This window comes from Nyctibius grandis, chromosome 11, assembly GCF_013368605.1.
Source record: "Nyctibius grandis isolate bNycGra1 chromosome 11, bNycGra1.pri, whole genome shotgun sequence".
Taxonomy (NCBI): domain Eukaryota; kingdom Metazoa; phylum Chordata; class Aves; order Nyctibiiformes; family Nyctibiidae; genus Nyctibius; species Nyctibius grandis.
The window spans coordinates 10,688,171-10,715,219 of record NC_090668.1 but is presented as its reverse complement, the minus strand read 5'-3'; the positions used below and the strand labels follow the sequence as shown (position 1 = coordinate 10,715,219).

General features: G+C 38.7%; 1 protein-coding gene across 2 annotated transcripts in view; it reads left to right on the top strand.

The window, feature by feature from the left end:
• Positions 1-10,156: 10,156 nt before the first annotated feature.
• The window catches only part of ENTREP2 (endosomal transmembrane epsin interactor 2), a 122,928-nt gene continuing 106,035 nt past the window's right edge, over positions 10,157-27,049 (top strand). Inside the window, exon 1 of one of the 2 annotated variants that reach the window (XM_068410400.1) lies at positions 10,157-10,314. In XM_068410400.1, the coding sequence (XP_068266501.1) occupies positions 10,189-10,314 (126 nt within the window). In that variant the 5' untranslated portion in view covers positions 10,157-10,188. The remainder of the gene's footprint in view (positions 10,315-27,049) is intronic. The other variant, XM_068410399.1, reaches the window with a different exon arrangement.

The window sequence follows — 27,049 nt, the reverse complement described above, 5'->3', positions numbered from 1 at the left end:
CCCACCTGTCATCATATGGTATGTAAGCAGACAACTGTTGAGAATTTAAGTCTTTCAGATAGAAGAAATGCTGTATTGGAAAGATAGAAAAGATTATTTTCCTTTCAAGGAAACAATCTTCTAAAGATGTTACTAGGTGCAATCATTTGAATAGATAAGATTTACTGTTTCAAAGAACAGCTAAGAGAACCTGCTAAATGCATAAATAGTAGTTTTCAGCTAGAATGGCCAGCATCTGCCACATTGACTTGGCCACAGTGAAGCATGTGTGTTTTAGATGTCCTCCTTGGAGTGATCTGTTCCTTCCAAAGTGTAGATCTACTGAATCATAAGTCCCATGATCTTTTTTTGCACCTTCCAACATAAGAATGTCAATTCTGCCAAAAATTTAGCTATTTACTTCCTGACCATACAAAACCTGTTTTAAGGAGTGCCACAGATCTCTGTTGAATGAATACCCTATTTTAAAAGCATTTCAAAGAGGAAAGAAAGTTTTTATATGGTGTTTAAAAACAAAACCACACCCAACATTCAGAACACTGTCAAAAATTAGGTACTGGATTTTTATACCACTATAAGTAAACAGCTAAGATGAGCTTTTCACAGAACAAATGTCATTTCTTGACTTAATCCATACTGAAATTTTTATGCTGAATGGGAAATTATAGTTTTGTGCATAAATAAACCACTTAGTGGTTTAACCACAATACAATTAAAGATTCTTAGTACATATGGCTAACAATTTTATAAAGGCTTTTTCAAATATTAATTGTACATGAATCATAAATATAGAAAAATGAATTCTGCAGAAGTTATAATCTCTCCTTGCAGACTATTTTTTCAGAAAGTGTATATTAAGACTTTCTCAATTTCTTCTAGTAAATATATATGTATTTCTGCCAAATTCCATTAAAAAAGGAGTCCATGTAATGCCTAAGAATCCCACGTATCTCAGGGAAGCACGGAATTTATTCAGATAGAATATTTTATATGGGTGATCCATTTCAGAAGAAACAGCTTCTGTTCCGACATTTGTTTTAAAAGAACATCTTAATGCCCAAAGCTATCCAGGGCTTTTCTGGATCCTGTAGTCTTCCCTGCCTTGATGGAGCTAGGATTTAGGCTTACAGTTGCTTTTTAAATTTATTTATCTCCCTCTCTCTTTTCTTTCCTTTTAAACTGTGACACACAAAACCTGAAGCCACAATTTTGCTCTTAAAATTATGAGGAGACAGTGCTTTTCTTCAAGATCTTTCTCATTTGTAGGTTCAGATAGACAAATTTATCTAGTTTTAAACTATGAGAGACCACCTAATAGTTGCATGGGGTAAACTAAATTGGTGTGAAATGGTCATTTTATGTCAGTGCATCCTTTGGGACAGAATGTGTTTATTTTTGAAATAACACGCTAATAATTTCCAATTTATGTAATTGTGCTTCAGTTTCATCAAGACTTAAGGCTGTTCACTTTAATGATCATGAAAACAGTGTTTATTGCTACAGCAGAGCTGTTGATGTTGTAGGGGATCAGAAATAGAAATATTAAATAGTGTAGAAATAAATATGATAAAGATGACTAAATGTGAGTTTGTAAAAAATGCAAATGGAAACCAAGTACCGTTTATCTCTGTCTCAGTTTCTGGACTACCAACGCTAACACGTAACTCCCTGTAGCAAGAAAGTTCCTCACATTGCTTATATGGCTTGTAAAGACTTGCTAGCTCGGAATAAAAAAAGTTTGTTTTGTGAGGGAAGATTTTTCCTATGTTTGATCCTAAGTACATCCTGTATTTCATCAGCGACTACAACAAATTCATGCTATAGTAGTGTATGATGCTCAAATAAAGAAATGGCAGTAAGACATTTTCTCTCTTGAAGTCTTCTGCTTTCAAAACAGACTTGACAAAAAGAAAAAGGCAAAAGGATTATAATAGCCTAATAAAACTTTCAGTGTGCTCTGCAAGTACAGATTTCCAGACAATTATGTCATTTTCCTCACTTCACTCTGTGTGTGGTCACTCTGAAAACCTAATATAGAACATTTATTTATTTAGAGTTATTCAGGAAAGGCTAGAGGTATATCAGAAGATTAGAGAAATGCAGAGGATCATGGGGGCTAGGTAAGCAACAAGGAAAGGAAGGCAGATATGTAAATGTCAGTGGAAGTACATCTGTGCTGGGGGAAAATACTAGACTGGAGAAGAGGATATGAATTAAAATAAAAAATATTATACCAGTATCTGCATGTTTCTGTTTGCAATCTAGTCCTGCTATCTCTCTGTCTGGAGCAAGGGGACAAAGTGGTAGAGACTTGAGTATCATCAGAAGGTTGCTTCTACTCTAGCTCATTTAGTCTCCAAAGGAGGAGGATGAGTTTAAGACAGACCTGTTTCAAAACTGCAAGTGCATTGCAGCTGTATTAGATGTGGGTAGGTGGATAATAACTGTGAAGCAAGTTTGCCTAACTTGGAAATCAAAGTTGAAGCCCTGTGTTACGAAGGGAGACTTCTTGTGGCAAATAGATTTGAGATATTATTTGAGAAAGTCTCTATATTGCAGTGTAACCCTTAGAGTATTGCCAAGGTCAGTGAGTGATTTGCTGTGTAATTGCCAGCTGCAGAAGTTTAAGGTTGCCTGAGGGCTGTTCCAACTTACACATGCAAGTTTTCCACAAATGTGACAACACTATGTGACTTCTCTGAGTTGTTTGTTCTTCATACAATCTTTTTTTTTTGTATGTTAGTATACAGCTAAACCCTTTTACACCCAGGAAAACTGCTATAGTGTATGTATCTAATAATGAGTGGTCAATCATTACATAAAATACTAAACTAGGACTTTTGATTAATTTGAATGTGTTTCAGATACATACAGACAGCCAATCTTGGCTTCTGCCTTTCAGCTCCTTTCATAAAGAAAAACCTTGAGAAAATGATCCAATATGTTGGAGACTGATTTAATAAATGTCACTAGCAACTTCACATGAAATAGATGTCCCATATGAATTATCATTTCATCTAAGAACCAGAGTTATTTTAATAATCCTTAACTTCAGCTCACCTGAGTTTCTATGCTGAATAGTCTTTCTGATTACTTCAACTATCTAAAGTAGAAAAAGCTGGGTTCAGCTGGTATGAGCTTTAACTAGATTGGTATGAGCAGCTCAGCTGGCCTTTAACTTATTTAGATTACCTACTGTATACCTCTGAATAAAACTGGAATGTCTCAGCCACCAAAGTAATTTCTGGTTCTGCAAGAAAGATCCTTTTGCTCTGTGTTTAAAACTTAGTCATCTACAGATGACAACTAGAAAGACTGTGTGCTTTTAATAAGCTACTTTCTAGGAAGTGTATTTATCCAGCTAAATAATAGAGGTTTTCTTGTCTTTGAACTTTTGTACTAGAGTTTTTGATTCATTTGGAAATTAAGCATCAAAGTTATTGCTGCTTTATTTTTTGCCAGGTCCCACTACTGAATAGTTGTGATGGAACCAATAAAACTAGGACTCTTTATCAATAGAAAAGCCTGTGTAAAAGGAAAAATCAATAAAGACAAGACTTGGAAAGTTTTTCCTAATATTTTGATGCTTTCTACTTGGTAGCAGTTGGAGATCTGTCAGTTTTTTCCCTTTATCTTCTCAGTAATGTGTACATGTCAAAGAAGAATAGGGGTAGATCCCCACAAGCACATTAATTTCTGGTTCCATGTCCTTTACCAGAAAATCCACAATCTCAGTAGGATACTTAGGGGAGGGACTATTGATAATTTTTTTTCATTCTAAACACTTTAAATCACTTACCTGTAAATCAAACAAATTAATTTCTTGAAAGTTTTGTTTCTTGAATCATAAGAAGTTCAGAAATGTTTTTCTCAGCAAACTAAGTCTTTGACTTCTGTTATATAAAAAATGTAACTGTCACTTTTCTTTCAGTAAAGGAGATAAAAACCTACTTGATGCTTAAAATGATTCTTCAGCTAAGCTACTAAAATCTAGATGTAATTTTTAGTGAAATGTTGATATTGTGCAATATTAAAAGTGATCAAGTTAAGTTTTATTTGGGACTTTTAGCTACTTAATTTCTACAGTAGAAAATAATGCAATAGACTCTGGCCCTGTAAAGTCCAATCATTGTAAGAGACAGTATGAAGTAGCTAATTCTACATTACCACATTTTTGTTATTCTTGGAAATGGGATCAGTAAGGAATCTGATCACTACTACCAGTTATGTATATACAGAAGTGTTGCACATTTTAAAGTTTTATAGAAGAAAAGTGGCATGGTTTAATGCACTAAACTTCTGTCCAAAACTTCTTGTATGATACCAGATACATATTTTTCCATGTTTTAATTTCTTAGACCAAACTCCTGATTAAGAATAGTTTTGCTAACTTTCACTAATGCTTGAACAGAAAATACTAGGTGGTACTTCATTTTATGTAATTTATTTTTATTTTTGCAGTGATTACATTTTCTGCCAGGCCAGGGGTCATCTTCTGGGAAAGAAATCTGTCTCTTTTTAAAAAAAAAATCTTGAGTTCTAGCTTGCCTTTTGTGAAACCACAGGGCAATCTGCTTTTCAGATCCAAGACACGTACCCAATTTCAACTTTCAAGCAGTCATAAAATGAAGGGCAATTATCTTGATTTCAGCGGTGTCTTTAGCACTCCAGGACATTCATCAGGGCAACCAATCACATGGAGGAAGTAATTCCAAGGTAGATGTTTCTGAAGAAGAGACCCAGACTATTTTCAGATTAAAGCATGGAAATTGAGGTTTCTTTCCTTTTTAGCTGCATAGCTTTCCTGTTTAAAACCCCTTTGGCTTACATATGGAAGTAAATCCTGTGGTTTTATATATGCTTAAATTATGTTGTTAAAGGATGCTATTTTTGTAAAACCAACTAATCTGTGATTATCCTCTGTGCAAAAAACATGAGAAAACAGAACAATAACAATGGGTGTAAAGGAATGGCAGTTACTTCTCTTTATTGTTGCCTTCAGGTCTACTGTCTGGTTAGGGTAGCAGACCAATACATAGGTACAGGATGGTGCAGAAAATAGCTGAGAAGTTCAGGGGTCCACATAGAACTCCAAGTCCTTATGCAGACAAGTGAGAGAATCATTCCTCTGTGCACAATCACCCCACTGAGGGCAGTGTTCTGCAGCCTACAAGTGGAGATGTGACAGTCCTTTTTATTTGTGTTACCTCTTGGAAACAGACTTTGTCTAGGCATTGGTTTATTACAGGGCTCTTGGTGATTGCAGGGTAGATGCTCTTTATTTTAATGTATTCTTTTAAAAAACTTTCATGAATAGGCACTTATGTTTCAAGCACAGAAGCAGGACTTAGCCAAAATCTGCTGATCTTCATGGTATTCTTGTCGTGTTTTTATTCATAACACTTTTGTACACAGAATCAGTGTGCTTTGTGAACTCTTCAGTCATTCTCTTCCACAGAAAAATGCTTTAAAACATGGGACTGGTAGTGATGTATGTATGATTTGCAAAGTGAAAACTTGTCTGTAAAAACACAATGGATACTTTTATAAATAGAGAAGTATGGGGGTGAAAAATGGCGGTTTTTTAGAGGTTTAGTGCTTAGCTACAAGTCTATCGGAGACAGTTGTCCTAGTTTAAGAAAAATGTTGAGTCATCAGGAAGCAAAATAACACCAAAGACAGCGGTGCCGCTGTAAGGGTTAAACAAGCCTACAGGCTTAACGCTATGATCCTTTCTTATGTTGGTGGGCACTGGCATGTATTGTCTTGTTGTCTTTGACACATCTTAGTATCTGCTAGCAGGACTTTTTTTCGTATTTTCAAATTATAAAGCTGGTAAAGCAGGATACTTCCTGCAAGATGCTGATTACAATTGAATGGGGTATATAGATAAAGTAGTCTTTATTATTTGCTGTCTTGCCCTCCTTTCTCTCCCTGTCCAGTACAACTTTTTGGAAGATAAACTTAAGGAAGATTGATTGCTGAGTGTGAGGAAATGCAAACTTCTTTTTTGATTTACTGAAATACCAGCTTCTGTTGCATTTGAAATCAGAAAATACGTTTCTCTTCAGTTCTGCTAATGATACAGACTTTTTATTCAGGTGCTTGGATCCATAAACCAGTTTCACTACCTCTGTAAAAATTGGGAGTGTTGGATATGGTTCCTGGTAATCTGAGATAAAGTATGTTGGAGTGCCTTACAAGTAAGTCTCAGAACAGGTTGAAGTGTAGCCATGGAAAAGGGTAACTAATTTTTAAGATATGTGCCAAGAAATAATGGTATACTTCATCTGAATTTGTCCTGGCTGTTGTGGTCTTGATACTTGATTCCCTCTGAGAAATGAACAGGGTAGACAAAGGAAGTAGAATTAGTACTGCTGATGTTGTAAGGACCCAAAATCTGCATGGCTGAGAAATTACTTGCTAAATATTAGAATAATAACAATACTTTATCTTAAAGTCAAGATATCAAAATGGATTATGAAGGTTGGATGTGGAAGGAGGTATTTTAGGTTTTGTGGGTTTTCCTCATTTTGTGTGTATGTGTAGATTGCTAGTGCTTATTAAGTCCTTAGGGCTATATGTACACAGAGAGAGAGAAGAGCTGCTTAAAATAATGAAATCATGTCAAGTATGCAAATTTGAGACATGCTATGTATAGGTGATAGTGGCAGGACCCTTGGACGTTATTTTCAGTATCTATACACTGTAGGGCACCTCCTTAACAGTTTCCTTATCTACATTAATTGGTAAGCGAGGCTTACTATAACTATGAATTTACTACTTTTTGCTTGTTTTCCATTTCTGTCATACTTGAAAATGTCATTTACTTAATTTCAAATAACAATTGCAGAGATAAAGATGCATGGAATTCACTAAAGTTGAAAGAGATGTAGAATAAATACAAACTTCGATCCATACATATAGTTCCTAGTATGAAGCTGCTTTCTGAACTGGTTGGGAGCCAGTAAAGAGTGACAGTAATGAGACAGTTACCACAGAATTGGGATAATTATCATGCTGGCTTCTGAGTTTTGATGGGTTTTAATAGGCTAATAATAAGGTCTGATATGTAGTGCCCTTCTGGCTGCCTTCAGGAAATGATCAAATTATTTGTTACATTAAAAATTAGTATATTATATTCAAATATAAACATGGCTACTACAAAGCTTTTGTTACTACAGTTCTGGAAGAAAGTTCAGTTACTGCATCCCACTTTAAGTTACACTCAATGATACAGCATTGAAAAATACCAATGAAAGTATTTTAAAAAATCTCTTCACCAAACTAACTTCATTTAAAGTTAGGGACAATAATACTTCCTAAATTGCCCTCAAATCATTTTCAAACAAATCCAGCAACTGAGAGCCTTCAGAGAAAGCTAAGAAGTATATCTAGAGCTAATTCAGATCTTGACCACTATCTCTCCACACCTGAACGCTCAGGAAAACTGGAGTGAACAAGATGTGATCTAAACTTGTGTGTATTCCTCCTGGAAGCCAAAATAGTTGTTTTCTGGTAACCTTAGTTTGCCACATTGGAAGCAGTGCACACATTGATTACCTGAGAGCTTACCTGTGTGTGAGGTTCATGGACATGTGGATTTGCAACGCCAGATCCCCCTCTGGACTGCTCGCAAATGTGATTTTTTTTTTTTTTTTTTTTTTGTATGTGCCAGTTAGAAAGTCCTTGGAAATGAAAGTAAATTGCTTTGTACTTAATGCATACAATAGTGTCAGCACAAGGAAGTCAGTGAGATGTAAATTCACACCCCAGTGTAATGTGTCCTAATTTCTCCAAACCCTAGGGCCATCTTACTCCTGAATGAGAGCACCCAGATAGGGGTTTAAATGCATTTATTCTTTATAAGGTTTCTAATTGTCCTGCTGTTGAATAACCTTAAGCATTTCTGGCTGTCCGGGAATGAACTGCTTTATTGTGAAGACTGCACAGGTTCAGTTTGGTTCTGAGTTTTGTTTTGTTTCTTTTTGCTAGCCCCCTTCACTCTGTTTGGCAGAATATCATAACACAGACTCTTCCTTGACTTTGAAAGGTATATTTTGAAGTAATGTTTCCAACATTGAATAGCAAGTAGCTCTACTTGATTAAAAACAAGTGGAAGTTAGTTTTAGTGTGAACTGGTATGAACAAAAATTCAGTGTGATCTATTACCACACATCCCCACCCCCCTTCATCTAGCTGTTCCACCTGGGCTTTCAGACGGGATCTAGCACTCCTGTGCCAGCAATCATTCAGGAGCATCAGCTGAGGCTGAGTATTGGGTCAAGGCGGGGGGTGTGGGGGGTGTTTTCTTTCTGACTCCCATTCTGCTCATGCCCAGTCTGAGAAACTAAGACATTGTAAGCTAACTTTTCTTTTGATTACTAGTAGTATTTAGTACTATTCTGCATTAGAATAAAAACTTGTAGCAAAACAGCTTTCTCTTCAGTGTATAGTTTTGTCAGGTGCTTTTTGGATCGTATTAAAATATTACGTGAACATGTGCTGGAGCAGTATTTTAGTCATGTTGGGGTGACAGCACTATTGTCTGCTATCCTAACCTGTTTTGTGGCACAGACAGTGATTTAGGTTAAAAGTAGCGTTTTTTGTTTTTTGGGTTTTTTTTTTTCTGTCACAGTAAAATATCTGAATGTTCTATGAAAAAAGAGGGGACCTAATCTTTTGATGCTTTCCTGTCAAGGCATACTCCCCCACTGCCACCTCCCTGGGAAACAAACTATTTTATACAAAGAAGAGTTCTCGAAAGAAAAGAGAAAGGACCTCATGAACAAAGATTTAAGCCTGGTTTACGTGTGGTCTTTGGGGTTTGTTTTTTTTTTTTTTGATACAAACGTTGCAGCATTACAGGTATGTTGACTACAGATACTAATTCCTATATGAAAAAAGTTACACTGCTATAGCCAATTATGGTGCTACAAACATTAACCCTGGAATAGTTTTACTACCTAAACTGTACTTACTATATAGTGAGATGGTGTTCTTGGTTGTGGGTTCTGCTGGTGTTTTTCACAAGTAGGCCTAGGTGTTTGCAGGCAATAGGTTAGCACTGTGATTTCCCTTCTGCAGAAACCTGGCTTTTAAATGTGCTGCAGGTGTTGTGGTAGCCTTACCATGCCGGACGTTGTTGTCATGAGCAGCAGGTCAGGGAAGTTTTCATAAATAGAGGCTTGTTGTGGTGGCTTTTGTATTTCTGGTAGTAAGGGTGCTGAAAGTTGAGGCTTGGTTTTAGTTCGCTGGGGGAAAGGAAAAAAAAAGGCTAAAATGCCCCAGAGTATTGTGCCTTTTTGCATGGCAGTAAGAAATAACTCTTCCCTCCCTCCGCCGCTGGACGCTGACACGCAGCGCAAGGGGCGGGGCCGGGGTGCCAGGTGCCCCCGCCGCACACAGCCCCGGCGCCGGCGATTGTTTCTCCAGCGGCTCGGCGCTCCGGAGCGCGGCCCCGCGGCCGGTGGGCAGAGGGAGGCTGCCGCCCCCTCCCGCCCGGCGCTGTCCTGCTGCTGAGGCCGCCCTGGGCCGGGCTCCGCCGCCGGGCCCTCGCCTCGCACACGGCGCTCTCCCCGCAGGGGCCGCCGGCGGCCGCCGCTGATCCTCCTGCCGCTGCCTCCGCCCGCCATTGGCCGTAAACAACCCTTCCCCTCCCCGCCTCTCCCCCTTCCCTTCTCCCTCCACGGGAGAGGCGGGAGCGGGGCTCCGGTTCTCCCCGTGCGTGCGCCCAGCCAGCGGCGCCGGGGCTGGGCCGGAGCCGGGGCCGCCCCCGCCGGCGGCTGAGGGCGAGCCGCCCCCGCGCGCTGCGCGCGGTAGCCCCCCCCGCGCCTGCAGCGGGGAGAGGCGGCGGCTGCCCCTCTCCCGCCCTGCCGTGCCGTGCCCTGCCTGCCGGCCGCTGCCCTCCGGCCGGGGCCGCGTAGGTCGCCCCGGGCGGCAGGGCAGCTCCTCCTCCATGCGCCGCAGCGCCCGCGCCCGGCTGCCCCGCGGAGCGCGCCCTCCCCGCCGGGCGCGGGGAGCGGGAGGAGGCGGTGCCGCCCGGCCGCGCCGTGAGGGGCCCGGCGGAGGATGCCGGCGGGCGGCGGCGGGGCGGCGCGGCCCCCCGGCGGGGCGCGCTGCCTCAGCCCCACCGCACTGTCCCGCAGCCTGTCCCGCCTGCGCGAGCACCGCGCCCGCTCGCGGGCCATGCTGGCCCTGGGGGTCACGCAGATGGCGCTCGGCTGCCTCATCGTGGCCGTCAGCTTCGCCGCGCTGGCGCTCACCACCTCGGCCCGCGTCCGCCACTCCTGCCCCTTCTGGGCCGGCTTCTCGGTGAGTCCGGGGGCGCGCGGGAAGGGGGGCGGGGGCGGCGCAGCCACGGTAGCCGGGCCCAACAGGTGGGCGGCGGCAGCGGCGCTTTCGGGCCTCGTCCCTCGACCCCCGGGCGGTGCTGAGGGGCCGGGCCGGCGGGGGAGGCTCCTTCCGCGCTCCTCCGGCTGTGGGCGCGGGGCCAGCCGGCAGCGGGGCGGTCAGGTGAGAAGCCCTCGCTGGGATGCGCCGTGGTCACTACGGCTCTGGTGCTTCCTGAGCCCGGCAGCGGCGTGACGGCGCTTCGTTGCCTCCTCGGGAAGGGTTAGCCAGGGTGGTTTGGCGTTTTATCAGTAGCGTCGGGTGAAAGTTGGGATAAAAAATGAACCTTTGGCGTCTCCTCAGCGGTTGGTCTCTCTCACGGGCTGCTTTTGCTGTCCCTGGTATCTTTTGCCTCGGCTCCGACTTCGTCGCTGCCTGATAGTTCACCTTGAGGTACGGCCGTTTCTCAAGGTCTCGGCGTAGGGTTGTGCTTGGATGCAAGTTCAGCCACGAGCTACGTTGTGCCGAGCATAATAAAACGAGATGAGCACAGCAGGTTTTCAGGTACACACACAGGATGGAAGACCTCTCCACTGAGCAGAGTGTGAGTGGACCAGGAGGGCTGGAAAGGCCTGTGGCTTTGGGGCACCCAGAAGCCCTGCCACGAGAGAGGCTGGGCCGGACCCCTTGGGAGGGGCTGTTGGTCCCACGGGACTGGGTATCTGAGGGAAAAGTTCGTTTGTTCTGAACGCAAATGCCCAAATCTGGGTCCTCCGGACTCCTTTGTGATTTTCTTGTTGACTTTCCGTTGTATTTTGCTAGTTTAAGTTAAAAAAAAAAGTTGGTATTCTTCTTTGCTCAGGTGGCCTCACTCAATGCTGATTATCAGTGTTTGCATGTGTGAATGGATACAATGCGCACATGGATGCGTTAGTATAATACTGGTTTGTGAAAGTTTCTCTCATAAGCAGTGAAATGGGACTTGACAGTTACGAAGAATTAGACATCTCTGAGGGCACTAGTAATAGACTGCGTTATTGGTGGAGATTTGCTCCATTTAATTTAATGCGTTATTAGTTTTAAGTATGTCTTTTCAGCTTTTTTAAGGGACCAGAGAGTTTTCCACTTTAAAAGTGCTTGTTAGAAACCAGAACTGTTAAGATAAATGATTTGGGTTATTAAGTTCTGAGCATGTGGCAGAAATGGGCGTAATTTAGAAAATCACTGTTTAATATGCCCTTATGCGGCACGTTACTCAATAATTTTTTCTAGTCCTTCGGAGCAGAAGAGTAGTTTTGGTTTAATTATTTAGATATTTTTCTTGATTTTGCCAGGATTTTTTATAACCTTGAAAAGATACATCAGTTTGCACTAGTAGCCTTGATATTGTAATAATCATTCTTTTGAGTTTGAACCTCTGCAAGCTAATATGCAACTATTCATTGTGATGAGGTGTGAATTTTAAATTAAGAATCTGGCTGCTTACATATTAATGTGCTACTAAAACAACACAGCTGAGGCAGACTTGGTTTCTTGTCTTGACAGACCAAGCAGGAATGTACACAACTGATTGTGTATTCCAGTAAGCACAACTTTTTCAATAATACCTTTTTTTCCTCAGCTCCTGTAATCTTTGTGAAAAGAGACTTTTGGGGATTATCAGTATGCTCTAAAACATGCTGGTTTTCTGGTTGTGGATACCTTCTGCTCTTCTCTCTGTGCGATGTAACCCATAGAATAGTATGTTTTCCAGTTAGATTTCATGAGTGTTACTTGCTCATCGTAGAGAAGAAAGCCATGAATCCAGCCTGTGGTGTGAACTGGTAGAAGGCACAGGGGAAAATATTGCAAGACTGTTGACTGGGAGGCCTTATTGTCCTATGTTATCGGAATGAGGCAGGTGTACAGTGTTTCCTAAATTAAGAGCTTACTTTTTGAAAAAGTAATTCTACCTTATAAATGATGTATCACAGCATGAGAACAACCATACTTTCCTCCTAATCTCCTTATCTCTAAGTCTCAAGAAATAAGGTAAAAATAGAGCACTTTTCAAGTAAGGTGAGTCCTAGAGAAGTGTCTGAGGCCAAATTAGTTGCTTACACAGCCTTTTCTAAAAGCCTTTTGAGGTATTTAATGAGTTCAACAGAAACTAGTATATCGTCACTCACAGCTGAAAAATATTTCTGTGGAAGAGTGAATGTTTTTAGCTTGCTTCTAGAAAATACAATTAAAGAAACTGAAGGCGAGCTAAGTGACATGAGAGAAAAATAATGGAAGTACCCTCCCTCTGTTTACTTGGTGCCAAAATCAGGCATAAATATTCACTCTCTTCAAACTAATTTTGTTTTTCTTTTCCACTGTCGGAAGTAAATAACTGAGTTGCTTGATGGTCAAGTGGCAATTCTAACCTTTTTTTGGGTGTGGGTGTGATATACTGTAGCTTTTACTCATTAGAAATGCACATCCACGGAGTAGTCTTGGCATTGGCACTTTTCAGCATTTTTTTGACACCAACCACCCTGTCATAAATGAGGGCTGCAAAAATTTGCTAAGAATCTTTTAAATGTTTTTGAAAATAATTTCCCACCGTTTGTAACATTCTGGCTGGTTAAAAAAAAAATGGACTGCATGTTACACTCCTCACAGAAAATTCTCTAATCAAATGCAAGGAAAGGTTCTAATTTCTTGCTTTCTTTTTGGAATCAAGTCAAGTGACTGTACCAGTGAGAGCTTATTTAAAGAACAAGGCACCATAATTTCCATAAAACTTCGAAGAATTCAGAGTTTATTTAAGCATCATCCCATAAATAAAGATGTTTTGCTCTATCTTTTATAGCATCATACTTGGAAGAGAAAAAATATTTTCATGTATTTTGTAGTAAGACATTTTAGGGTAATTAATGAGAATCAGCCTCACTCTGAGCACAGGTGAATTTGGGGGTTAGACGGGCAGGCACTGGTTGATTCTCTGCATAGGCAGAAATCATTGGCAAGATCTTACAAACTCTGTGATTGAAATGCTAGGCTGTTTGTTCCCATTGCAGTCTTTCATTCAGGAGAATGGCAATTTCATCTTCACATTCTCTCAGTTGGGTAGAGGTATATGCTTTTTCATATAAGGTATATGAATATAAGTGTCTTTGATCCTTTTAAAAACATGAAGAGCTGAATATTAGCCTCATTTTGATCACGGAAGAATAGCTGTCAAAATTAGGCCGTTTTGGTAGATTGCTGAAACTTCTCCCAAAAGTACAAGCAGTGAGAAGGTTCTTTGTGTCTCCTGTAGGTCCATAGTTGCTTGAATATAAGAAAATATTTCTTCACTCTTTGCCCTTTAGAATCCAAAACATACACCAGTTTGTAGTTTACAGGCTTTGTACATGCCTAGATTGATTGTAATGCTTCTGCTAAGTGCGTTTAGTGTTTGTGGTTACTATATCAGTGTTAGGACACTAAGCGAACCACAGGCCTGATAACGCTATGGTAGCGTGACTACAAGAGCAAATCTTGCTCTCTACAGTCATTTCTCAAAATTATTTAAAGTTGGCAGTAAGATGTTTATCCCCCCTGCCCTGCCTTGATCCCACCATTCTGAGAAAATTACCAGCCTCAGAGACTAGAGTTATCTCTAGTATAGAAAAGTGTTAATGAAATTGTAAGTTAAATCATAAGATTACCCAGGTTTCTAAAATCATACCACGGCACTAGAAGTCTTAGAAGAGCATACAGCAAAGTACAAGCTATCTCTTCTTTTATATATAGTTATTTGACAACGGTTGTATTCTTGTGTGGAAGTATGTTGGTGGAAGATCTTGTGCTGCCTCTCCTTTTTATTAAGTTTCTTCTCAATTCTGCCTCTTTTCATCCATATCCCATGTTCAAAACAGATAAAGTCCTCTGGTTTAAAAGCAGCGTTCATATAGTATGTCTTCAAGGTTCATGATATACATGCTTTTTTGTGTTCTTTGAAAAGGGAAACAGATACATAGGGAGATTGTCAAGGTGAACTCAGACCCAATTTCTCTCTCATGGAAAATGTGAAATACGTTATATAGTTGTCTACGTTATTAACTGAGAAAGCTGAGTGTAGAGCCTTTTCTGTATTCTTCAATGACCTTGTATAAAATAGGTTTAAATCCCTCAGACAATGCATAGAGGAGTGAACTTTCAAAAGCTTCTACTAATCTGTGACCTGGACTGTTCCTCACATGGAGCAGTTGTTCTAGCATGTTCCTATGCAGAAGCATTGTGGAAGTGAAGGGGAGATTACAAGACGTGATTTGTTAGCAATTGTGAGGATTTATTTCTTGTTCTCCATTTCAGGTACAGATTTCTTTTTTCTTCTTCCCTTCCCCTTTTTCTTTCCCTTTTGGGGTTTTCCATTATTGCTTGTGGATAGTTGGGTGAAATAAAGGAGGCACTAGAGTGATGGTATTTGTAGCTTGGAGGAATGAGCTTTAGTTTGCATGAAAAGCCTGCTGCCAACAGAGAGTCTGTTCCTGTGAAAGTAAAGCTAAGCTGTTTGAAAGAAAGTACACTTACTGCTAGTGTTGAGTGATATATATTGTATATACTGAACTTGTAAAATCTGCTAAGACATACCATTTATTTGTCTCAGAGCTGATCATCTCATATCTGGGACTTAAATGGTAGCTTTGTTGTCCACCTGCTGTGGGTATAAATGAAACTCTAGCATAGGATATCAAGTAGTTTTGATCGAAATGGCCGTTGCAACTCTGAGTGTGCCACACGCTTCTCTATGGGAGTATATAGTATGGGTTGCTTGTTTTGAGTGCCTCTGGTTATCACACACAACTTGGGGGCTTAAGCTACAACTTTCTTAGATTAGACTAATTTTTTTCTAGAATTTGCATAAATCTGTATGTGTAAATATTCAAATTCTTCCAGGCTTGTTTTGGAAGTAGTTGGTATTGCTGTTTTGGGAATTGAGTAGGTAAACTTCTGTACTGAAAAAGTTTTCAGGGGACTTTTTTGACCTCTGATGCAGATTATCAAATAGAGTTGGATCCAGGGAGTGAATGGAACTGATTTCCCTATGTGGCTGTTGAAGATCTTACGTCATTCCTGAAAGACAGTGCATTCCACACACTATAACAGTTATCTTGATGTTCCTTGCTTCAGATTGAAGAAATTTAAAAGACCAGGAAATGGATCACCTCAGAAATCCTACAAGCAATTTGTTACCCTGTCTTTTGCATATTCAGTCTCCTTTCCGATAAATGAGTGACTACTGGATCTGGCTAACAATTCATGGTACGCTTTAGCCAGTGTGATGGTCACAAAATAAGAGCAGCTAGATTGGATGATAAATTTGAGAAAGTAGTACTATCATGTTTGACTGATCACTGTTAACTCCTCACTTAAGAATTGCAATAACAGTTTTAGTTGCCTCTAGTAGAACCTCTGGTTAGATATACTTGTAAAAGAATTACGCTAACTCTCATTCTTTGAGACTTTGTTACTGTCCACTGCTGTGTCCTTTAGTTAGCTCACCCTCCTTGCTTGTTCTGAGTCTACTACATGGGTTGGATTTACTAGCACCTTAGGCATGCTTTTCCGTTCCTTTGCAAGTTTGTCATGGCTTTGAAATGTGAGCAAGCTGGGGAAGGAAGTCAACTATCTGGAACTTTGTGTCTCAGAAGCCTACTAGGCAGGTATGTTGCTGGTACAGAGTATTAGTAAAAAATTACCAATGTCACCTGCATGGGCTTGCCTCTCACCTTCATAAAATTCACAAAGATTGCAACGCGTCTTGTCCAGGTAACTGATCATTGTTAATTTTCTTAGTATTCTGGATTTGTACATCATGACAATATTGTGTGACAAGCAAAAAAAATAGAACGAGGCTGTTATAACCTGTTATTGGATGCCGTTAAAAACCTGTGGTATTGGTGTACAATAAGAGATCATATGCTTCATATAATCTTAAGGAGTACGAAGCCTTGGGTACATTCGCTGCACTTTCTGGAGTCCGTGGTAAGACAGGGCTTTGGAACAGTGGATTCATGGGTGAAAATATTGCTTCCATATCCAGATGGAATGATAGCAGATTAAGCAGCTGGAAAGAGGAACAATTAGAAAGAAGACAGTGTTCCTTTTTTATTCTTTGAACTATACGTGGTAAAATGGCTGTTTGTAACTTCCTGAGGACTTTGGGCCAAGTGGAACCTTGCGATTTCTTGTCTTCAGTGCACTGGAAAATAGCAGACTCATGAAAGCCAGCATTATTTGTTTCATGAGGCAAATCAGCTTTTATTGCTCCTGAGTATATTCTGTTGCCTAAACCTCATGGGGTTGAGAAGCACTTGATAATGCGAATTAATTAAAAAAACTTCCCGTGTTACAGAAAGGAATAATTGAAGAAAGCAAAGATGCCCCATTATGATATGGGGGGGAGGTGTCTAATCTGTAGGGAAGAAATAGCATCAATTTTTTTTTATCCCATATTATTATAAATTACCTGTGTTCTGAAGTCTTGATTTTTCTATAGGCAGCCAGACTACAGAATAAAAATATTACGTTTTGAGTATCTTACTGTTGTCAGCATAAGTTATATTTTTCTTTTTTATTTTTTAATCTGTAGTAGAAAGATGGGTGTATGTCTCAGTCTCTTTAGGAACTAAATATTTTTCCTGAATTCTGGTTGTCCTTTCCAGACGTTCTTTTATGCTGGAAATGTATGAGCATTTGCTGTAAAGACAGTAAATACTACCCTGAAACTTATAACAACTGGCTGTGTGGAACAGTTACAGTCTACTGAGAAACTTAGGAACAGATAAGTAGCTTAGTTGAAGTGGGAATTTCCAAGGTCAATTACCCAGTCATTAGCATCTGCTGAACTTATTACATCTCCATTTTAGTTGTATGTTGCAACTTATTGAAGGAATGAGTTGTGAATTACCATGCTTAATTGGCTATTCTTTCCCAATTCATTTTTTCTGCTCACTCCTGTGCCTTCTGGAATCAAAGAGCAGAACAGATAATGGGACTCTGTAAGGTGCGAACTGCTGGAAAATATGTAACTTACAGAAGTGTAACTATTTCAGTGGTGTATTTAAAGAAAGATACTCTTCTAGAAAAGCAGAATATGATGTGGTCATTACCTCTTTCTATGGGAGTAACCACGCTGCTTTAAAGGAATACTATGCAAATGTGACAAAGCTAGGGAATTAATAATTGAGCAGTATTTATACATGTAGAGTATCATAACTTATGTGCAGGCAATATTGTAAGATCAAAATGCCCCAAAGCTAAGCCTTTCCACTTTAGCAAAGTCACAGAATCACAGTCTCTATCCCATAACCAGAGACTACAATCTGGATTTGTAAGAACAGTGTGTTCGTAATTCCTTTGGAGGTACTTGCTCATGCTGTTTGAAACTTCAGTCCTCTCCCCAATATAATTTATCATTGCTACTTTTGGTAGCCCGTGGATGCGTCCATATCAGTGTTTTAGTTCTGATCATGTACGTGCCCCGCTCACTGTTCGTGCACATTCTGGAGCGTTCTCGGAGCACACAGACTTGATTCATGGGGGATAAAATGAAACCAAAAGACGTGCTTTAAGAGCGTAGAAAGTGCAATCTGACTGCTAGTAGGTATTAAGTCTCAGGACCAGACTAGACCTTGTCTGAAGTAGTCACCCATCTAATACGTGTATGGTATGGATGCTCTCTTCTTAAGAATCAATTTGTTTGCAAACAGGTTTGCTCCTGTTCCATTTATACTTTGCTAATTCAGGTAGAACGGGTAAGGCCAATCTGAAATCTCCTGTATTGTGCAGAGGGTGTGAACTCCCTACAAGTTACTAGTTAGTAATCCTTCCTGCCTGGTAGAATTTCACTCCATACTGGTTACATCTGCATTAGTAATTTGATGCAGGTCTGCAGAGTGAAATAGCCAGTTCTGAGGACCAGATGCCAGTGCTCTGTGTGTGTGTTACTCCTGAGTATTTTGAGTACCTTAGAGCTGAGTTGCAGTTAATGAGAAATACTTCTCTGAATTACTGCTGCATCACTTACAATGAGACATTGTTTTCAGATAGATTGTGATTAAAAAAAAAAAAAGGAATAATTTTACAATATTCTAACAAGTGTAGACTTGCTTGTTATTGTTATGGTATCCAAATAAAATGAGAAGATGCAAATGCTTTGAAGAATATGTATTTTTTGCTTGGAGGAGGCAAACTGAATGTAACTTTTGGATTTCTGATATTTACAACAGCTTGATTTAAACATGGATAGTTGAAACAGCATTACAAGTTTAAACTTTTGTGTCTAATTTATGAAGTAAGAGTTGCTAACTTTGCAAGCTTGCTTTCCGTTTTGAATATGAACTTCCTTTCTAGATGCCATCATGAGTAATTTATGTTCTGCAGAACAAGCAAATAATGTCCTCATTGATAACTATACAGTTTTGCTGTTGCTGTCACCTATAAAAAGTCCATCTCGGCAGGATTATTTTCATGTGAGGGATATAATTTTCTTATGAGATTGTTTTTGCTTCTCTTTGTAGCAGAAAAGAGCATGGCTTAATCTGAAGATTTTAGATAAACCTTCAGTGCCAGGCAAGATAAAACTAGGTGTTTCTAAGCTGAACACACTTAATCCAGAGGCACTGAGAGATAATAAACAAGTAGCTTTGTAATGTCACTTTTATGTTCACTCTTCAGAGAAGAAACTTGTTTTCATCTAGGTAGAAATTGTGAATGCAACTGTTTTTAAGATTCGTGGTAGATTTTTGGCCTGCTACAGAAAGACTACTCTTTAGTTTAAAAAGAAATCAAAACATATTATTTCAGCGTTCATAGTAAAGAGCCAATGGACAACAGAATTTATCAATAATAAACACAAGTAATTATCTCACTATTATGCATTCTAGTGATTGTGGTTCTAGCAGAAAAGTTAAACTGAATAGTGTTCGTTATAGCAATGAAAACATTTGTTGGTCAATGGTACTAGAATAGGAGGTTTTCAATTTCCGACTCTATAAACTATCATCAAGAACTTTTTAAGACACACTCCTTAAAATAGTGCTGGGAACATACTGACTGCTATGTTATTCTGAAAATAACATTGGTAGAAAGTGGTTTTGTGATGTATTGAAAGTAGCTATGGTTCAAACAAATTTTGTCTTTCCAGAGGCTAAATCCATAACCTTTTGAAAACTTGTGAAAAATTGGACTAAAAAAATGAAATGCTGCAGTGTTTCTGTACAGCTAGGAGTGTAGTGTTCATAGGTGGTGAGAGGTGAAGGAGGCAAAGCAAAGGCTCAAGTCCTGTGTTGGTGTGAAGGGAACTCAATCTGTTTCACATGTCCCAGGCGATCCAGACTACCAAGCTACTGTCTTGACTCTACATTTTTGCCCTTAAACAGAAAAGATCCTGGGGGGGAAAGACCACTTACGCATCTTGTGGGAAGTTTCAGTTTTGAAGTTCATGATCTTAAAGTAAAAAATATATTTAGAAAACTCCTAATGAAAGTATGGGATCTCCAGATGAAGAGTAGCTGAACCTCCTCTTGCTTGCTTATACAGACATGTTGGCAGCTGAGAAGTACATGTTTTGTTTCTGAAAGGTTGTTATATCTATCGCAAATGGTAATAATCAGGAAAGTGTATAGATCAGCTATCTCTTAAATCACATGGATGCCTTTGTACTCCTTTCTGCCTTTACGGTTGCTTTCTGAAAGAGCAATGTTAATTCAAGATGTGTTAGATTTGAATTTTTTGTTTTGCAGTAGTTTTAAACAGAATAGATTTCATGTGAAATACATTTTCATTACATGTAAAGGGGTCATCAAAGAATATTTCTCAGTTTTAGTTGCAAATATTTGGTTATAAAGGATACTTGAAAAAGTTGACTTAGGGAATGGAGGTTTATTTAAATACATCTGAATGGTACAAATATTTTTCATGCTTAAAATAACAAATTAAAGCCAGAACAAAGCAAGCCACAAAACACAATTGAGGAAAAAAAAAAAAAAAAAGAAAAAATATATGTAAAATAACAATCTCATGCCCTTGAGTCCACATTATCACTGTGTCTGTACATGTAGGAATCTCTTAAAGCTGGATCACATGATGTCTCTGACACATCTCTGACACTTCTGCAACAGAACCTGCTGCATGGTACAGAGAGAGAATAGTGACGACAAGACTGGAAGAGAGAACAGATGGGGAGGCAGGTGCACTTTCTCTCCCTGATAACGTTGTGCAGATTGGGCAAAATGTTAACAACTTTTCTGTGTTGCATTTTATGCGTGAAGGTAGGAATTGTACTAGCAGTGGTTGTCCTTTCAGAAGGACATTAGTAATGTTGCTGTGGTAGGTAGGAGTCAGATTTAATATATAGGCTTAAGTCCTTCATATACCCAGTTCTTCAGGCTTGTTCTGATAAAAGAGGAGACATTAGCTTTTGTAAAGAGTTGTTGAAAGACATACCTCTTGTCCTATTTGTGCTTGTCTAACAAGGATTATTCTGGGCCTAAAGAATTTCAGAAGTCATTTAAGAATTACTTCCTTTTCTCCCCTTAAAAATTTCCCTTCTGTCCTCATGAATCAGGTCATAGATATGAAATAAAGCCTCACCGTCAGACTACTTTGAGATTCTGTGAAATATCATTACAGTATGTAGTAACTAGGAACAATACTAAAGCATTAGTATCTGCTTCTGAAGTTCATTCAGTAAATAATTTCTTAGCTAGCTAAGTAGTATAAATAGTCAATGCAGCTTTTCCTTTGAGCTTTTAAAAAACTCGCACTGTGGTTTGACAGACTAATTTTTATTGGTATATAATATTTGCCCTTTGAGTGGAAAGGAACCTTTACTGTAAAAGCAATAATGACAGTACAAACAATAAAGGGTTATACAGATAATAAGTATAACCAACATCAGAATGGCATTTTGCTGTCCACCAGAGACCATGTGCACCTCTTCCTTAGCATAGACCATGTGCACCTCTTCCTTAGCATAGACCATGTGCACCTCTTCCTTAGCATAGACCATGTGCACCTCTTCCTTAGCATAGACCATGTGCACCTCTTCCTTAGCATAGACCATGTGCACCTCTTCCTTAGCATAGACCATGTGCACCTCTTCCTTAGCATAGACCATGTGCACCTCTTCCTTAACCTGACTCACTGTGAAACGAATGTCTGAAAGCCTGAATATCAAACCAGCTATTAGGAAAAGACGTCCCCAATGACATACCTGTCAGTTCTAGGTGAGGATTGTCTGAAGTGTTCAATCATATCCTTCATTGTTTGTGAATCTGAAGTAATTGGAAGGTAGAAGGAAGCAAAACCATTTTCTATTTCTGACATTGAACCTTCCTCTGAAGCAGTACACTTCTTGCTTGTGGAACTATAATTCATCACTAGACAAACTGTAGGTGTCCTTCCACTTGACAGTTCCTTCTTGTGCCCTGGCAGTTTAAAAGCTTGCCTTATAGAATGAGTTGTTTGGGGTTAGCTTGAGGTTTTGTCTGGATGAGCTGTTTTGGTTCCAAAACTACACAAGTAATTATCTCGCATTATCTGGTTAATTAACCTGTTTTGAAAAACAGAGAAGGTAAGAAGTAATGGGCAAAGGAGGAGTCAGTTTGAGAGTCATAGTTACTTTTCAATCTTTAATGTTCCTGGAACAAACAATTTTTTTATTTTTTGGAGGGGGGGTTTTTTTGGTGTTCTGAATATGTCTTCCCTTCGTCCATGTCTGTAATGATTTATATATAACATCAATGAAACAAGATAGGTCTGTGAATAATTAGTTTTTCCCATATGAAAATAAGTGTACATGTCCTTAACTCTTGAGCTCCTGGAAGATAAGAATTAATTAGACTTTTTGTTTACAGTTAGATATATTTAGGAACTCTATGAGAGTCCCCAAACAATGTATTTCTTCGTATCTACTGCAATTGACTTAATCAGGAAAAAGAATCTGATGGCAGATTGAATGCTCTAGTAAAATGCAGTAACAGGCTATAGCTCAAATTCTTGAAAACTAGCTCATTTAGAAATTAGAGCAATATTTTAAGCAGTATGTCCCTAATTCGGAAAGGTCTAGAAATAATTCTGATATCTTGCTTCCGAATGTTAACTGTGTAACATCAAAGATGTTAAACCAAGAAATTTTTACCTTCTTTGCCTGCAGTATAAGTGCTTCAGGAGCAAGTATTTCAAACAGATAATTTAGGCTGTTATGGATGAAATTCTTCTGTAGAGTTTACGAAGGTAGAGAGGAACGATGTTAGGAGTATATTTTTACAAAAAGAGTTTGGGTAAAACATTACAGAGTACAACACTGAAACAGTGACCTGTGTCAATCATTTGGCCAATAAGTTAAATCTTTAAGCAAAGAGTCATCTGATGAAAGCAGGCAAAAATCTAAGCAACATCTCATGAGGCACCAGCTGCTGCAAAAGTAAGTCTTATAGTCTTGCTTGTTAGAAAGTAGATGTTTGACCATGCATCTGTTTCCCTTGTTATTATTTAAGAGCAACCAGAGATAGATTCTGTGTTTTAGCATTATATTAAGTCCTACCTTACAGGCAATCCTACAGGATGAAACAAAGCAGATGGTTGTGAAGTTCTGACTAATAGCATAGACCATAGAAAATGCTGAAGGTGAACAGGACGTAAAAAGCTTATACTTAAAAATAGTACGCTGCTTTGTGAAGTGTTCTGTTTTCTGAAAGCAGAAAATTCAACAGTCAGTGTAATTATATTTGTTAGATGCCCATGAGGAGCCTGATGGACAATGATTATATTAATGAGTAAGCTCTTGTGGGGGTGAGACGTTTGATGGTATAAATACATATAATGATATTTTGGATGAAGTAAAAAATACTTCTAGGGGAGATCAGCCTGAAGAAGATGAAAAGTGATTTTATAATTTTACAAACATAGATTTGCAAAAAAAATTCCATTCTTTTCCAGTTAATTACCAAGGAATAGCCTCAAAAAGAAAAGGTAGGCTTGTATATTAGAAAAGGTAGGGTCTATAGCATGAAAAAAATACCTCATGTAGCTATTTTGGAACATAAATTTATAGTTGGATGAAGTGTGGTTTACTGCATTTCTCAGAAGCAGGCACTAACTTTTTGATAACTTCAGTGTAAGGCAATAAAATGTATTTTTAGTACAAAAATCAGTGTATTTGGTGTCTGTTAAAGAATGCTTTTATCACTTAACTGGGAGAAATGTTTGCTCCCCCGACTGCCATTTGGAATGCCTGAGGAGTGGGAAGATGAGGATAAGCAAATAGTGTGTTCTCAGACAGGATTCACACCTCCTCAATCCCAAAAGTACTTTCTTAAGAAATGTGCTATCTGTTCCTTCTGTATTTCAACATCTGACAAGTGATGATCTGTTATTTTAGTAAGCTATAAATACACCGTACCATTGGATAACAAGGTTGTACAAACGTGCTGAGAACTGTAATAATCATAATAGTGATGAGTTCTTGCCCTTCCTTGCCTGAGAAATTAAAACTTTCTCTAGCATAACCTGCCCATATCTTTTAAAAATAACTATAACATGTTGCAGAGACAGTGAATTTAATTGTTGCACTGACCCAGTGATCTGTAGCAAGGCTTTAGGGAATGTATTAACAGATAATACAAGGAATATTATAATTGAAATCTAGGATTATAATGGTAGCATTAGTAGATGTATAGCTTCATGGTTTATAATCCTGTGGCATTGCAAACATATAGAAGTAACCCTCTTAAATGTAAAAAGAATTTCTGCACAGTGCTTTACTGTTTTTTTGTTGTTGTGTTTGGGATTTGTTTGGTTTTTATTTTGGTTTTTTTTTTGGTTGGTTAATTTTTTTGGTTGGTTGGGGTTTTTTTTAATATATAATGGGGATTTCTAGAACATGATATTGGAGCAAACTAGAACAGGGCAAGCTGACAGCTGATCTTTGAAGAGTGGACTGCTCATGGTTTTTTTTTTTTTCCTACAAATTGGAGGTTAGTTGTTCAGGAAAAAACTTAGTGAGAGCCAGAAAATGATTATTCTTGATGAGGTAAGAATATCAGGGTTTTGACAATAACTTTTTTGTCTATGAAAGTAATGGTCTCCAATTCCTGTGTTGAGAAGCCAGGAGCTGTGCATTGATGCTTTTGTCAGGTTGCCTGGGCTCCTAGGTCTGTACGTTTGAAGGCAGCTACCAAGTGTCCCTTCTATCAATACATTAAACACCTGCAGTCTTTGTGTCATGTTCTGTAGACCTATGATCTTTTCCATTGTTTTTTTTTTTTTCATCATTTAGCTCCTTCATTGAAATTGTTGATCAGAGAAAATTCTGCAGAATCCTCTGTGACAGTTCTTGACTGTTTGATAGTAAAAAATGGTTAAATATTTTTCGTGTATAGTTTTTCAATTGATTGTGCATTCACCATAGGAAAAAAAAAACAAACCCAAACCCAGAAGGCATTAGACATGTAACTGATCTTAATAATGGTCCTAATTTAATTATATGAGGAAGGCAAGAAACATCACAGTCATAAAGTTTGTGCTTACAGTGTGTGATGAAAAGAAGGATAGGATTCTTTAAAAGTCAAAATATTCTTCCACCAATAGCATTATCTCCTTCTGCACCAACAAGAGATAAAAAGCTGAGTTCCAAATGACATGGCTTTGCTAAGGGCATAAAAATAATGTCATAAATAAAAATGAAATCAAGTCAGAGAAAAAGCACTATTGAGATGATGTTTGTGATTAGCAAGATATTTGTTAGTCTTCTCCAAGTTTTAAATACTCTTCCTTTGTTAAATAGTATAATGGTGGTACCTGGGCTAGCTGGGTTACCTGATAAATAGTAAATGCAGGTTTGGATTTGGAAGCTGCAAATCACAAGTGTGATCAGTGATAAAAGAATTAGGAGAAGGCTGCTAGTATAATCTCATAGAAGGTGCCAGAAGCTCAAAAGAATTTTTTTTAACGGTGGTCACATACTAAGTAATGTTATTTTCATAGGCTCTGTTCTACCTGCCCAAAAAACTATCATACTTGCTGATAGTTTTTTTTCCATTTGCTAATTTCCAAAAGCTAATTGTTTTTCTCTATATATTGTTTGATGATGGACTCAAGCTATATTACACTTCATAGACTCAGATGGTAAGAGTTGAGTTTTACTGGTGTGAAAGTGCATTTTGAGTGGTTTTTTTCTCTTTCTTTTTTTCCTTTTTCCTTCAGACCACTGGCCTGCATGTATTAAATACCTGATGGTGTATGACTGTCTGGGCAGCAGCAGTAGCTTAGCAACACCAGCTAGTGCTGATGCCAAAGAACAGTGTTGGCTTTCATCATTTTAAAATGCCAGCTGGTCCTTTAATAGTCTTTCTATATTTAGAGATTAATTGATAATTGTGTTTTAACTTGTAGACCTAGGTTGGATTTCACCGTCAAATTGTTTGATAAAGAATTTTGGACGCTCAGAAGTCTTTAACTGTAGGTATTGATATAAGATTTAGGAAGGGCATGGTAATAAATATAAATCCCAAAGTGAATGCTGGTGATACTTGGAGAGTACAAAGTAACCTTCCTTGCTTCCTGTTCACTGTTCACTATGAGTGCAGGAGCAAAGCTGCTGAAATGGACTAAAGGAGTGGTAAACTGCATTCTCTGAGAATGATGATGTTTCCTTTATAAATAGTAATGTCTGATAAATACATGCACATTTTGAAATATATAATTTTGAAAATAAATTAATATTACAAATGTAGACAAACATTTTCTATGTGTGTGTGTATGTACACACACTAAAATAAAACATCAAGAATGTATTTTTGTGACAGAAAGTATAAAATTATAGAAATGTATACCTGGAATGGGTCTCAACAGCTCATCTACTCTATTTTTGCTGTGAGATCCATCTATAAACAACAGCATCTCTAGCTGAGTGTTTGTTTAGGTATTCCTAAGTTTATGTAATAAAGGAAACTTTGTAACCTGTTAGGTAACCTTTTTCAGCACTTAGCTGTTTCTGTGCTCCTATAATCTAATATGTTAACTCTATATATCCTCCTATGTAGTGTAAATCTTTGCTGCAAGTTAAACCTCTGTGGGGTGGTTTTTTTTTTTTTTACTTGTATTCAGTGAACACAAGAGCAAATGATTTTTTTTTTTATTGTGTTTTTTTTTAACCTGCAAGAAACTTCTGCTGTTCTTTAACCTGGATAAACAAAAACAGGTCTTTCTAACTTATAAGTGATTTTCTAAATCTCTTGGCAACTTTATTTCTGACCTGGATTCCCTACAGTAGCTGGGCGTATGTAGTGAAATATGATGACCAAGCTGAGCAGAGTGTTCTTGCTGAGAATGTATACTGTTCACTTTGTACATATAATATTCCTGCTAATTTCTTCCCATATTTGTATTTTGATTCCTGGTTAAACTAATCCTCAAGTCCTTTCCTGCAGTTTTCCTATTATTCGCTGAGTTAGAGCCCCTTACATACTGAAGGATTAATCTCTTCTTTTGCTTGTGCGTGTTACTTTTTAACAGTGTTAGAACTTCCTCATTTGCAAACATCTTTTAATTTCCTGTTTGAAATAATAGTTTTTAATTTATCAAGGTTCTTAGGCCATTCTACCAGCATCTCCCAACTTCAGGTCGTGCCTGAATGGTTATCTCAGTGTGCCTCCACAGCAATGTATTGTTTCGGGTGTGCACTTTTGAAAGGAATTAC